Raw genomic sequence first — 14,453 nt, 5'->3', positions numbered from 1 at the left:
TTTTATACAAATCTGGAACATAACTACTATTTCGGATAAATTTTTTATATACTAAAATAAACTAAGCGCACACAAGTCAGAGTTATACCATTAGAAATTACCTTCAAATCAGATGAGCTAGAACATTTTTGATCAAAATGAACTTTTCTCTTTTTTGATGGAACATCATCCCCATCCCTTTTAGCCTTCCTTTTAGAACTTTTACTCTTATCCTTCACAACATCCTTCCCACCATTTTAATTTTTCTTTTTGAACTTGTGCCTTTTTCAACAACTACACGTTGAGCAGTTTGTGACCTCGTTACTCTATCACTGGGAGTCCCGTGTGAACGAGTCATTCTATCAAAAGGGGTATTTTGCATCCCTTAAATATGGGTATTTTACATTCCTTCAACAGATTTAGAGGTTGCATGCCCCAAATCGCACCCAAATTCTGGTAAATCTTCAAACTCGTCATCATCATTCCTAATAAAACTAGGGTTATATTTTACTAATTTACCTGCTAATTTCATAGAATATGGAGATGCCATCAACTTCCTATATTTCTTCAAAGACTTCTTTTCCTCCATTATAGATTCGATTATGAATAAAAATTCAAAAATCTACTAAAACTTTGACTTACATTGAGAGCAAGAATAAAAATGAAAAAGCTTTGTTTGAGAAGAAGCCGGTGTTTCGAGAGAACCGAGTGCAATAAGAAAAAAAAAACGTGAGTTAAAAGGTGTGGGTGGGTCAGTGTATTATGGATTATTTATGGGCTATTAGATGTAATATGTTTGGGCCGGAGGGACATTTCGGGTCCATGGGAAAAAATATGGGCTATTAAAATTTTGAGGGGTTTTACATGGTAGTTTTCTCATTTTGTGCAACAATATGTGCCAGCCCAATTATTATAGAGGGCATTTACAACTATACTCAGTTTTAGGGTCACTATTGAGCTAATAGCTTGTTTGCACAAAAATTTACAAGTCTTTCCACTTTAGGATCAACTTCAGACTTATTGGGTCTGAATTTTAAGGGGAAAAAAAGCCTGAAGTGCAATGCACTTAAGGCCAATTAAGTTTAAAGTAAAAAAATTACACTTAAGATGCACTTAAAGCCAAATAGTTTTAAAGTGCAACAAATGTTTTCATGCATTTAAGGTCAAATAGGTCTGAAGTAAAAAGATTACACTTAAGATGTAATTAAGGCCAAATAGGTCTGAAGTGCAACCAATATTTCACTTAAGGCCAAAAATGTCTGAAGTGCAAGGTGCCAAAAAACAGAAATTTGTTCATCGAATTTCAACAATTCAATATACGATTCAACGCCTAAATCTACTTCAAATAATCTCAAATTTGAAATATAACCTCCAAATATCATAAAGAACAAACATCAGTCATCAATTTATCAAAATAACAACAAGTTTAACAAACTCGTTTTGCAGTTAAGAAGAAGAAGAAACCCAAAGTAATATCAAAAAAAGGAGTGCCCCACCTTAAAACCTGCTCACAGACATCATATGAATTCACTGTTACTTTTGTTTTCAAAGCGAGTAAGAAGAAGACAGAAGGAGGAGGACCGAAGTTGACAGTACTTTGGGTACTAATTAATTTTTTTTATATGTGCAGTTGCTGATGGCGTTGGGGAATAGCAAACATTCTAATGATCCAAGTGTTGCAAAGAAGATTAGTTTTCCGGTCATGAAAGCAGCAGATATAATCGTGATGGGAACAGATGGATTGTTCGATAATGTTCATGATTTTGAGTTACAACTTGTTGTGAACAATGGAGTGGACTCGTGGTCGTGGGAATCGGATGTACCTAATACATTGGCGTAGAGGATAGTGCAACATGCACTGGAGAATTCTAAAAACATAGAGCTTTACACGCCGAATGTTTCAAAGCTGGATTTGAGCAGAGAGGTGGAAAGTATGATGATATATATAGTAGCCCATATTTGGCCTTTGTAGTGCTCTTCTTTTTTATGTCTAATCTAACTTCTTTTTTCAATTCTTGGTAGTTGTAAAAATTGATTCGAGATACAAGCAAGAAATCTGTATGTAATTTGATTCTTTATATATGTTTGGTCCATATGATCATTGATTCACTGTAATCTATGTTTCTTTTCTTCTCTTGCAAGTATTTATCGTTAACTTATAGGAGTAATAAATTTTACCACTTTAAGTGGTGTCCAACTTGCTCTGTTTTTTTTTTAATTAAATTTTGCATCTTCACGCGCTACAGATACACTAGAGACAGAATTTTAAACCATTAAAAAACACATGAATATAATTGCACCCAATTGTTTGCATATCACGTTCCTACTGATCTCACATCTTAGACCATAAAAGAGATATGGGGTTGACTTCAGCAATGCTTTTTTATTCCTGTAGTATGCTCTCATGCCATACAGTGCATTTCCCAAAAAAAAAACATCCCAAGGAGATTGGCAGATGAATACATTTTCTGAATACGCCTTTTAGGGCGTGTAAACAGAAAGTTGATGCAAAAAAGAGAGGAAAGGCTGTACTAAAGAAAATCAAAAAAATCTGAGACAAAATTTAACATCGGGATAAACACAATCTTACAACAGGTATCTAAGTTCCAAAAATGCATAATAGAGGCAGCAAGTTCAGCTGCATCTTAAGCACAAACTTAAATACTTAATCTGTAGTCTTGGTCTTGCCATTTCAATAGATTGAATTCTTGACATCTTCCTCACAAGCTGAGTTTTCTTTTAGCCTTTCTGTCCGCCACCCAAGATATTGCAACACAAGCATCTTGACAGGTACCATCAGCAAATTCCAAGATAAAATGCCATCTGGAAAACAAAAGGTAATAATTGAACTCTTGCACGCATCAATTACTGATTTTCCAAGTATTAAAAAGGAACCAAGTAACACATCATCGAACGTTCTGAAAACTCAAAGTACACAAATAGCTATGAAGACAAGAAAATAACTATTGAGAAGGCAAGAGCAGATGGAGAAAACATATTCTGGAGCCTGTAAAATGTCAAAGGAGCATCAAATGGTAGCAAGATATACCTTGGTTTACTAGCGCCGGTCAGTTTTCCCAGTTGATCGCTTTCCTGAGAAGAGATGTTTTGGTTTCAGAGTAGGAATAACTCTATCAGCCTCTCCCCGCCGAGCATCCTTATTCCTCTTCTTAGAAGAACCCTTAGCCATCTTTATAGCCATCTTCTTTTGGGCTTTGTCCTTTAAGCCCTCCCCTGGAACAAATTCATCTGGAGGTCGTGACCTTGACCTTGATCTTGCCGTAATGGAAAGTGACCTCAATCTTTGCTTCTTGTTGGGAGTAATCTTGTCGACATCCATTGCATCCTTACCAATGTCATCTCCACGTTCAACTGATCTCTCTCGCTTACGACCCCTTGATCTACTACGGGCTCGATTGATTGCTAGAGTTGGATCCAGCCCCAAAGCAGATAACTGCCTTCCCATTCTTTTTGAAGTGAACTCCTTGTCTTTGTCAAACTTTCTTGGTACAGTGGGTCGGCTCTCTGCGGTGCTTTTCTTAATTCTATGCTGTTGAATGAGCAAACTCTTCTGTTTCCGAATTTCAGCTAATGCTGCTTGTTCTTCAGGGGTCAGCTCAACGCCGTCCATCTCAAAATCATCATCTCCTTCTTCATCCTGACGAAGACCTTCTTCTCTCTCCAATTCTTCAAGCCTTTGTAAGATATCAGGGTCAATAAAGTCGTAGACATTGTGCCCATCTAAAATTTCTGGCATTACATCTTCCTTCCACTCTTCTTTTGCTAATAGATAGTGCTTCCTCAAGCTGGCAGAGTAAACACCTGCACCCCCGTTCTCATTCTCCAGATCTCTCTCAAGTTTCCTTTTCTGTTTCTCAGCATCTGCCTCAGCCTCCTTAGCTCTGGCTTCCAACACTGCCTGAGGTATGCATGCTGGCCTCTCTTTCTGGTCACGTGGTTTTGGCATAGCAACATGGAAGCGGTTCAAGCAGTCATTCAACTTTTTCGACTTCATTTTCAATTCCACCCTCTGATTCAGTAACCTCTCACAAGCTGCATTCTTCACCGAAATCACGCCATCTTCAGTCAACGTGCTCATAGTTAACAACACACCTGCTTCATCTGTTGCCTCGCCACCTTGACCCATCACTGTCTTCATGGCTTCATCTTTCATCTCTGCGACTAACTTCTTGTCTACCTCAGAAATCCCTTCTAACGGCTGCAAGTCCGTTTTGTTGCACACGATCATCAAGGGTTTATTCATAAAGAGTGATTTGATGCTGTGGAAAAGAGCAGCCTGCTGCGCAATGCTATAGCCACAAGACCCAGAAATATCAAGGAAAAACAACACAGCAGCCCTCAGATGTGCTAGAGCTGTAATACTACACATCTCAATGATATTACGATCCTCAAATGGCCTATCCAGAATACCAGGAGTGTCGATCACTTGATACCTCAGATATTTGTAGTCAGTATGACCGACAAACAAGGACTTTGTAGTGAAAGCATAAGGCTGCACATCCACATCTGCTCTTGTAATTTTGTTGATGAATGAGCTCTTGCCAACATTTGGATACCCACAAATCAAGATTGTCCTAGTATTGGGATCAATTGAGGGAAGTCTTGCCATGTGCTGCCTAATCTGTTCTAAATAAGCTAAACTTGGGCCAATGCGCTTTATAACAGTGCACATACGTCCAAGAGCAGAAACCTTCAGGGATTTGCAGCGATAGAGTGAGTCGCCATACTTCAACAATTTCACATAATCTTTAGCAATTTTTGAAATCAAATTTCTAGCAGTATTAATTTGGCCAAGGGCAAGCTTGTAGTGATCTTTGTTGTAGAGCACATGAAGAAGGTCCCCATAGAAAGGATGGATATCGTCAAGCCTGGGGAACTCATCAATAATGGTGGAGAGTTTGTCATAGAAATTCTGCTGTGTATACTTCACTTTGCGCATGTAAAATTGACGTATACGAGAGATAGCATATCCTTTGTGGACAACAGTAGGAGTTTGACGCTGTGTGCGAGACAGAATGATATCGACAAAGTCCTTCCCATTGGGAACCACCGTAATCTTCTTAAAGTTGTACTGCACCATTTTTTATAATCTGGATCAAATAAAACAAAAAACAGCATGAGCAGATGCACACAAAAAAACCACCAACCAACTGATCTCTCTCAAACCAATCAATCAGCAATTCAAAATTGCAAAAGTATCTTCCATTGAAAAGCTTATTACTTGGTCCTTCAAATCCTAAAACTATGAAAATACACACAATTACTGGAGAGAAATTCTTTGGCCTCAAATTCAAAATTTACCACTAGACTATTCCATTCGGTTTTTTCAGTCTATGCCTTTAATATGCTAGTATGTCATGCATTACAGCTGAAAATAGAAACCTTTTACAGCATGTAGAGACTATCTTAAAATCTGCCCAGATAGACGTACCAGTCACCTCATCTGATTTTAGATAAATTCATTGCAAATTATAATCATGTAACTACATTTAGGGGTCGTTTGGTAGGAGGTATAACAATAGTGCTAAATAGAGTGTATTAGTAATGTTGGTACTAGTAATGTTGGCATTAGTTATGCTGAGATTATTTTTTATCCACTGTTTGGTTTGGTGTATTAAAGCATTGCATAATTTTTTTAAAATTGGGTGTTTACAAAAGTACCCTCCATAATTTTTAACTTTAGCTATAAAAATTAACTTTATAGATAAAAATTAACTGTGCTTTTCCATGGCCAAAGCGTATTAAGGAAATCTGTTTGCTAATAATATGGGGAAAGGCTTTTATTAGGGATTTGAGGGGAGCAATTAGGTCTTTCCCCATGTTTATGCAAGCATTAAAAACCCTTGCATTACTAATGTCATGGTTTCTTATGCATTGCTTATACATAGCATAATACCAAGTATAATGTATAACTAATACAAGTATTAGTTATACAAAGGTTGAAAAAATATAACAAACAAGGTATTAGTAATGCACAGAGCTAATGCTTGCATTATTTTTTCTAATACTTCCTACCAAACGACCCCTTAGAGGTTCTTCATACATCGAATCACCCTAAAGAGGAAAAAGAAATCTTGAATATACCGGATTGTAGCAAGTTCATGACATTAAAATGAAACCTAACACTTCTCAAGTTCAAAATTAAACGACTAAACAATTGAAATCTCACAAAGAAACATGTGAAAGATGATCTGGTTCATACCCAATAACATCATACCCAATAACAAAGCCACTGAAGCTTAACAAGGTTTTCCCAATGCAATACAATAATTTTTGGAATTCAGAAAAAGAAAATCAATAAAAGAAAATTTCCATCAAAAGTGTAAACAATATGCTGCACAAGATTCAAAATCTAAATGTTTGAAGCATAAAGGTTGTAACTTTTATTTTCACTTTCAGTTCCACAAAAATAAAGAGCAAATCAATCAACTCAAATTATATCTTAAGCACCAATTTCATCTAAATTCATGTACTGAAATAGAAAGTGACAAACCTACCCACTTACAGATACCCAAATAAACCACTCGCCGAAATTTTTAACAAAATTTCAGAATACGAATATAACTAAATATGCACTCAACTCTTCAGCATCAGCAAAAGCAAATGAATAAGAAAAAAACATAACCTTAACCTAATTGAATAGATAAAACAACACAATAATACAGCTCAAATTTGAGATGCAGAGTGAAGAAATTTCGAGAATAGAAGGCGGCGAAGAGGGACACTATGGAGGAAGAAGTCTGAATATTGCTAGGCTTGGAAAGAGTTTACGTTGAGCAGCAGTGTACTATACATATGGACTTGAACAAGATGCAAACTGTCGGCCCATTCTAAAACCAGATTATGGCCCAACTCCTTCAAGTAGTGTAAAAATTTGACGGGAAACTACCAATTATGTCCATTTATAAGTAACTTATATTATTAGGAAAACTGGTCAATTTAATAAATTTTACTAATGCTAATCAAATATTATCAATATTAGTCAATTAGCTATTTGTAGCAAAAAAGAGAGGTCAAATTTTTGCTTTCTTTGGGTGGGTGTTATTAGAATAGACTGGGTACATCTTAAGGAGTTTGAATCTCAATTTGGGTAATTTGGTGGAGTTTTGAGGTGGTTTGAATTGAAAATTCAAATTAGAAGATGAACATGGAAAAAAAATATATGTATCACATTGTATATCATTTGTGTATTACATATGTATATCAAATGTGTAGCACATATATATCCATGTATACATGTGTGTGATACATGCGTGATACATGTTTGATACATGTGTCACAGAAGAATTTTTGGAACTTGATTTTAACTAAGAATTTTGATACCAAATCAGTCCAAATCACCTCCAATCTTCCTCAAATTTTGTATATTGACTCGTCTATATATTTTCAAGGAACTTAAATCATACCCATCGAAAAAGGTCCTTTTTGCTTAGATGAATCTTGTATATAATTTTTTTTTATTTTTTTTCAACTTGTTTGCTACATCATCCATGAAATTTCATTTCCTTCTTGCATCTAATGTTGCTAATCACGCTTTAAAATATGAAAGGAAATCTTTGCGTGTGATTCTTGGAGAGAAAGAACCCTATTTATTTGGTTTTTTAATTTTTATATGTATTTGACTAGTTTTGGTAAGTCTATGATTAACAACTATAGGTTGGTAAATTATGACTTATTTAGGACATCTCTATAAGATTTTCCAAATTTTATTGATAAAAGAAGTTATTACAGCATCAATAGGACTTGACTAGTGGTGACATTAGAAAACTTTGTAAAAACTTTAAATGTTGTTGGTTTGATTCACTTGCTATACTTGTTTTTTAAGTTTGATTTGGTAATTAAATAAAATTTTAAAGGTAAAAGAATAAATTATTTGATTTGGTTGAGTATAGTTATGATTAGGGGTGTTCAAAAAAAACTAAAAAACCAAACTGAAGCAAGAAAATCGAAACAAATTAGCTATAGAAATCGACATGAATTTGGTTTGATATTGAACAAGAAAAAATGAACTAAACTATATAGTTTATTTTCTTATAAATATTTAAATCTTTTTATATAACTTTTAGATGCCTCTTTAGATGTTTCCGCGACACACACATTTGTAAATACCATGAGAAGCCTGAACTAGGGATGGGCATTCGGTATTTCGGTTCGGTATTCGGTTTATCAATTGTGTATACCAAATACCGTACCAAAGTATTTCGGTACGGTTCAGTATTTCTTATTTTGGTTCGGTACGGTTTCGGTTTAATATTCGCTAAATAAGCAACACTAACGAGTGACAATTCTCCTATGATTCAATGCCCTGTCTAACTGTTCAGCCAAGAAATGAAGAAATACAATGAAATTGAACAACCATATCTTCAGAAAGAAGTAAATAGACTTATAGACATTTGCTGGCATTTGGAGCCAACTCAAATTCTTGTGGCTTAATGCCTTAATACACAACGAGACAGGCTGCAAATCAATTGCAGAACAAGGCAACAAGCTGCAAATTTTAAAAGTTTGCACTCTTAACAGGCTGCAAATTTTTTCACTGAAAATGGCAGAAAATATATGCAATAGTAGCAGCATTAACAGAATAACAGTAGCAGACTTAACACTTAACAGTAGCATAATTAACAGTAGCAGTAGCATAATTAACAGTAGCAGCAGCCAGCAGACTCTAACAAGCAGCCGAATTAAACACACACAGTGCAACAAAAACAACAAAAACAGAGAGGGCATCCCTCAATTCAAGTTCACACTAATACTCGAATCAACTTAGTCTTAATTCTTAAATACAGATTCCAGGAAGACGCTCAAGACAATGCCCAATATGCTTCCATAAACAATATGTGCCATTCCTCTTTGGATGAACATTATAGACTCGACCAAGTAAGAATCTGTTAATAAACAAGAAATCCTAAACAAGAAGTCATCGTTTCTCAAACAATTCCTCAAAAAATTTCTTAATGGCTGCTCAAAACAATATCCAACTTACTGTTCTTAAAGAACATGATAACCAGAACCAAAACGAAGTACCTGAAGAAGATTTTGACTACTCCGAAAGGGCACAATGGCTTAGAGCTGGTATATTAGCAGCCGATCTCTTTCTGTATTTGGTCTTCGTTTGCCCGGAATTTGTGAAACTATCGGAATGCTAATGCTAAACCCTAAATCGGAGTCTGTTCGTGACTGCTAGTGGTGCCTAATGCAGTAACGCTAATGCCCTAATTGAATAGACAGTGGGCTTGGGGCTTGGGCAGTTGGGCTGGGGCGCTGGAGTGGGCAGTGGGCTGGGGCGCTGGGACAGAGGTCTAATTTTAAAAAAAAGTCTTTAAAAATTCGGTATTTTGGTATACCAAAATTTCAAAATCCTAATACCGAGGACCGTACCGTAATACTGGAGTGATGTTTAATACTGATTTTTTTAAAGATTAAACCCATAAAATTCAAATTTTGGATCTGCCTCTGAGAAGGTCAACAACATCAATATGAAATACCTTGCTCCCTTATTATCGGTTTGACACATACAAGAAACTATAGGTCATCATTGCAACTTCAGCCGGTATATGTCGACGAGGGTAGTTCAAAACCGACCCGTAACCGTTAACCAAACCGAATCGATTTTATTAGCTTATTGGTATCGGATTATCGAGGTAATGGTTGGTGAACGGATTGAGATTTTTTAATTAATGGATTAATGGTTTAGCGGTTGATTACTCAATTTTCTTATCTGATAAATCGTTAACCCGTTAAAAAATTTCATATTTATACTTTTACCCCTATGCTAGTGAAATCATTGGAATTCCTTTTTATTCCATTTTCTCCTTTGTCGAGTATATTGAATTTTTTTTTAAAAAGAAAAACAAAATCATGTAACCTGGTATTATGCGATGTTATGTAAACATGAAAGCTTGGTGTACTCGTGTCATATTTTAAAGTACCTAAATAATTCAAAATAATTTAGAAATAAAGTTTCAATCTTTTCTATAGTTACTAAATTTAGTGTACGCGCGTTGCGCGTGTTTTTAATCTCAATGAGTAGTTTTTTGTAAGAAAATATAGTTTTTAAATTTACATTTAAATTATAAAATAAAGTGAAAACATCTAAAAATGATGAATATTGATCATATATAGCTAACTCAATAAAGAAATATTCACATAAATGTTATTTCAATTTGATAATTTTATCAGTTGAATTTTATAAGTTATGTGCTTCCATTTTAGTTTAAGTAAAAACACATCACCCTCGAAGATTTAAGAATTTTTGAGAAAAATATTTTTTTTAAAGCTTTTCTCCACTTCATTCCAAAAGATACAAGCAAGACTAATTAGCTATATTTTTATTACTAAAGATTTGTCAAAAAAATAAATTTAAAAATTGAATATTATGTTTTCTCAATTTATCTTCTTTCACGTGTTTTAATATTGCCCATATAAAGAAGTTTTAGTTGCTGAAATTTAAAAAAAAATTATTATGATTTACGTAACTTTGTCGAAATATGCATTGGCAAAAGAAAAAACATTACTAAAAATACGAAAACTTAATAGGATACTATGAAAAGTTATTGAATCCATTGAGTGTGTATACACATTTTAGACATTTAAATTTTGTTATATATAATCTATTTTAAAGTCCTAAATATTTTAACTCCTTACATCGGTCAAATAAAAAAAATTAATAAGCAAAATTTTAATTAGTTTTAAAGTCATAAATACAAAAATACATAAATTATATTTTTATTCAATATGAAATATACTTTTAAATGATAAAAAACCAATCAACATTAGTATAAATTTCCACACTTTAACAATATAGACTTAGGTTTGTACTGTTTAGTTCGATTAAATTTGCTATTTAATTTTTGAGTGCTTAACTGGACATGGGTTAATTAGTTTGTATAATTAAAAATAAGAATTTTTAAAATTTATATTTAATTGTTTTGAATTGAAACAATTTTAAGTTAATATGTGATTTTATGTCCCCTTATTTCAAGTTAATAAGAAATCAATTGAATGCACGTATAAAATCGTTGGCATCTTGATTTTATGAGTATGGCACAAATGTCGTATTTAATCAGTGTAATTTATATATTGTAAACTATTAGTCAATTTTAAATTACTAAATATTACGATAGCTCACCGAGTTTAATAACGAAAGATTTAATATGCAAAATTTTAATTAATTTTAAAGTTCTAAATAATAGAAAGGTCACTTAAATTATAATTTTGTCCATTTATGAAAGATGTACCTTATCTCAACGAGTAATATAAATAAAAATTAATTTAAAGTTTATGTTTCAATTATTAAAAAAATATATAAGCTCCTGAAATTAATGAATGTTGATCATATGTAGCTAACTCAATTCGAAGAAACTCTGCCTCATAGAAGTCTTCAATTATCATTTAATAGATTCATCTTAAAACTTTGTTCTAATTTTACAATAGTATCAGTTCAATTTTATAAATTACCATACTTACTTTTTAGTTTCAGTATGAACATTCAACCCACGGAGTTTTAAGATATTTTTTCAAGAGTTCTACCTTTTAAAAATAACACATTAGAAAATACTTTAACAAATTTGTTGCTAAATAATTAACTTTAATATTATTTACAATTCCAAGAAAAAACTACAGTTGACGAAAAAAATAGAAGATTAATTAGCATTTTACTTTTGAGTTATAGCTTCTGTGTGCTTATTTTCTAGTATCTTCAAAGTCGTGCGAATATGACAAAAAATGGTGGAAATTCGAATTCTTAATTTTAAACGTTTTGATAATAAAAGAATCGTATAATTCAATTCAACTTTAATACTAACTGGCTTTAAATAAGGACACTTAGAAATGGTAAATTAAGTGGATTTTGAAGTCTAAATATTATGATTTTTTATAAAGTTCAAATAAGAAAAAGTTAAAATTCAAAATGCTAGCTGATTTGAAAATTTGAAATATTAGAATAATAATTAAATGATAATTTTGTCCAATGTAAAATCAATTGACTTTGTCATTTAAAATTTTAAGAGAAAATTATGTTAATAATTCGATATTACTTTTAATTTTTCGAAATATAATGAGTATATTTACTTTTGAATTATAGCTTATGTGTGGCAATCTGACGCAAAAAAAAAATGGTGACAATTTGAATAATAAAAGAATCTTACAATTCAATTCAACTTTAAGATTAATGGGATTTAAATAAGGAAATTTAGATAAAGTGAAAATGTTAATTTTAAAGTCTTAAATTAATATTATAATTTTTACACAGTTTAAAGTATTTAATAACCAAAAGTTTAATATATTCCAAATATCTAAAATTTTGAACTCAAAGTACTATTTGAATAAGCAGCAAGGATTCGTGTTAACATAAAATAGTCCTAAAAATTGTATAGTTTATTCACGTGATATAGGATGGTTAAGAAGGTGTATTATAATAATGATACACAATTTGTCACGACCCAATTTTACCTCAGATCGTGATGGCGCCCAACACCGTTGTCAGGCAAGCCAACGCGGAAATATTAATAAGTTCCAGTTTTACTTTTTACAAAACAGTTACTAGAATCTCTAAGTTTGAATTTAAAACAAGCGATAATTAACATCGTACCACAATAGTCATACAATCCCAATATAAAATAGTCTACTAATGTGTGTGCCAAGACATGGTGTCACAAGTATGTGGGCATGTAGTAGAATATACAAAAGAATAAATCTATCCTACTGTCTGAAATAGAATAGACAGCCAAAAGTAAAGAAAGACTCCATCGGGTTGCTAAACGGCGTAAGAAGGGAGCAGCTCACCGTGGAATATCGGACCGGATCAAGAGTATGCACTAGCCTGGTAACTAGATGTACCTGCCTCAGATCCTGTACAATTAAGTACAGAAGTGTAGTATGAGTACATAAACAATACGTACCTCGTAAGTATCATGTCTAATATCGAAGAAATAGAGACGAGAGGTCGACTTGACACTTACTAGGGTTAAATAATATGAGAAGGCGTTATACTAAGCATGGATAGCACAAATGAATAACAACTTATAGCAAGAAGTAACATGTCCTTTCCTAGATAATATCACAATTATCCATTTACATTTCAGGGCATATAAACAAGTTCAATCCACATCAATATACCGAGCAAGAAGCATACACAAGTAGTGTCGAGGTCGTACGGCCTGATCCAACATAAAAGTAAAGTGTGCACTGCCGGAGGGTAGAACGGTACGAACCATAGATGCATCTATTACCCCGCTCGCGAATCATACATGTGACGCGGTCAAATATAATTAAGAACAACAAACAGGCAGACAAGAATATATCACGGGAGCAATTACCCACAAAAATGTCAACTCCTCTTTAAAAGATCAAGAAAGTGATGTTTCCCGTATTAATTTCATTCAACATGGTTTAAGAAATCCAAATTAACCATTCACAAAAATATTACATAAAGCATGTTTTTGGGTCCTAGACTACCCATACTTAATCATAATAGCGGCTACGCACGGACTCTCGTCACCTAGTGTGTACGTAGCCCCCGCATTTAGTGGTAAATTATTCAACTATTACACCTATGAGGATAATTCCCTCTTACAAGGTTATATAGGAGACTCACCTCGCTCAAAAGCGTACTTCCAATATCAAGAACGTGCTCAAATCCTCAATTTGGAGCCGAACGATCCAAAACTAGTTAAACGAGGTAGGAACTAGTCAACACAAGCTCAAGAATTCGCATTTTAATTACTAAAGTAATTTTTCAACCTTAACCATAAGTTTCCTAAAATACGACTCTGGGCCCACGTGTCCGGATTCCGAAATTTTTCAAAGAAAGTTGTTCTCTATAACCTAAGAATCAATAATATATGATTTCTACTTCATTCCATAACAAATTTTGTGGTAAAATCTAAGTTTTATCAAAACCCTAGATTTTGCTCTAATCCCATAATTTTTCACTAATTTTTGTGTGTTAATCTACGCAAAACCCAAGTATTAAACTCACATTAAGTAGAAATAACTTACCTCACAATGCTTTGTTGATATCCCCTCTTTGAAAGCTCCCAAATCGCCCAAGTGTAGAGATAAAATGAAATAAATGGCCTAAGTCCCATTATTAAAAGTTGTGTCCAGGCCTCTGATATCAGGTTTGCAAATGGGAACTTGCAATTGCGACAAAAGCTTCGCAATTGCGAACTGGCCCTCCTCCTGCTTTGATCGCAAATACGATCCTGGGGTCGCAAATGCGGACCCTGCAAGGTTCGCAATTGCGAAGAAATTATCGCAAATGCGATGACTGACCACCACTGTCTTCATAGCAAATGCGATGGTTTCCTCGCAAATGCGAGGTCCGCAATTGCGAACAATTACTCGCATTTGCGAGACCTGTCAACCTTTCACAGAAACACCAGAAAACGGGGGCATTTTTCATCCTCAACCCATGCCTGAAACTCACCCGAGCCCTCAGGGCTCCACTTCGA

General features: G+C 33.8%; 1 protein-coding gene across 1 annotated transcript; it reads right to left on the bottom strand.

The window, feature by feature from the left end:
- Positions 1-2,342: 2,342 nt before the first annotated feature.
- On the bottom strand, positions 2,343-9,178 carry LOC104248255 (nucleolar GTP-binding protein 1-like). The gene is made up of 3 exons (XM_009804482.2): positions 9,025-9,178; positions 3,029-5,090; positions 2,343-2,802 (listed from the first exon to the last, which is right to left on the bottom strand). The coding sequence occupies exon 2, from the start codon at positions 5,078-5,080 to the stop codon at positions 3,038-3,040; it is 2,043 nt and encodes a 680-aa protein (XP_009802784.1). The 5' UTR covers positions 5,081-5,090; positions 9,025-9,178; the 3' UTR covers positions 2,343-2,802; positions 3,029-3,037.
- Between the last annotated feature and the right edge of the window lie 5,275 nt (positions 9,179-14,453).

This window comes from Nicotiana sylvestris, chromosome 11 (assembly GCF_000393655.2).
Source record: "Nicotiana sylvestris chromosome 11, ASM39365v2, whole genome shotgun sequence".
NCBI lineage: Eukaryota > Viridiplantae > Streptophyta > Magnoliopsida > Solanales > Solanaceae > Nicotiana > Nicotiana sylvestris.
This window is presented reverse-complemented; position numbering and strand designations above follow the sequence as displayed.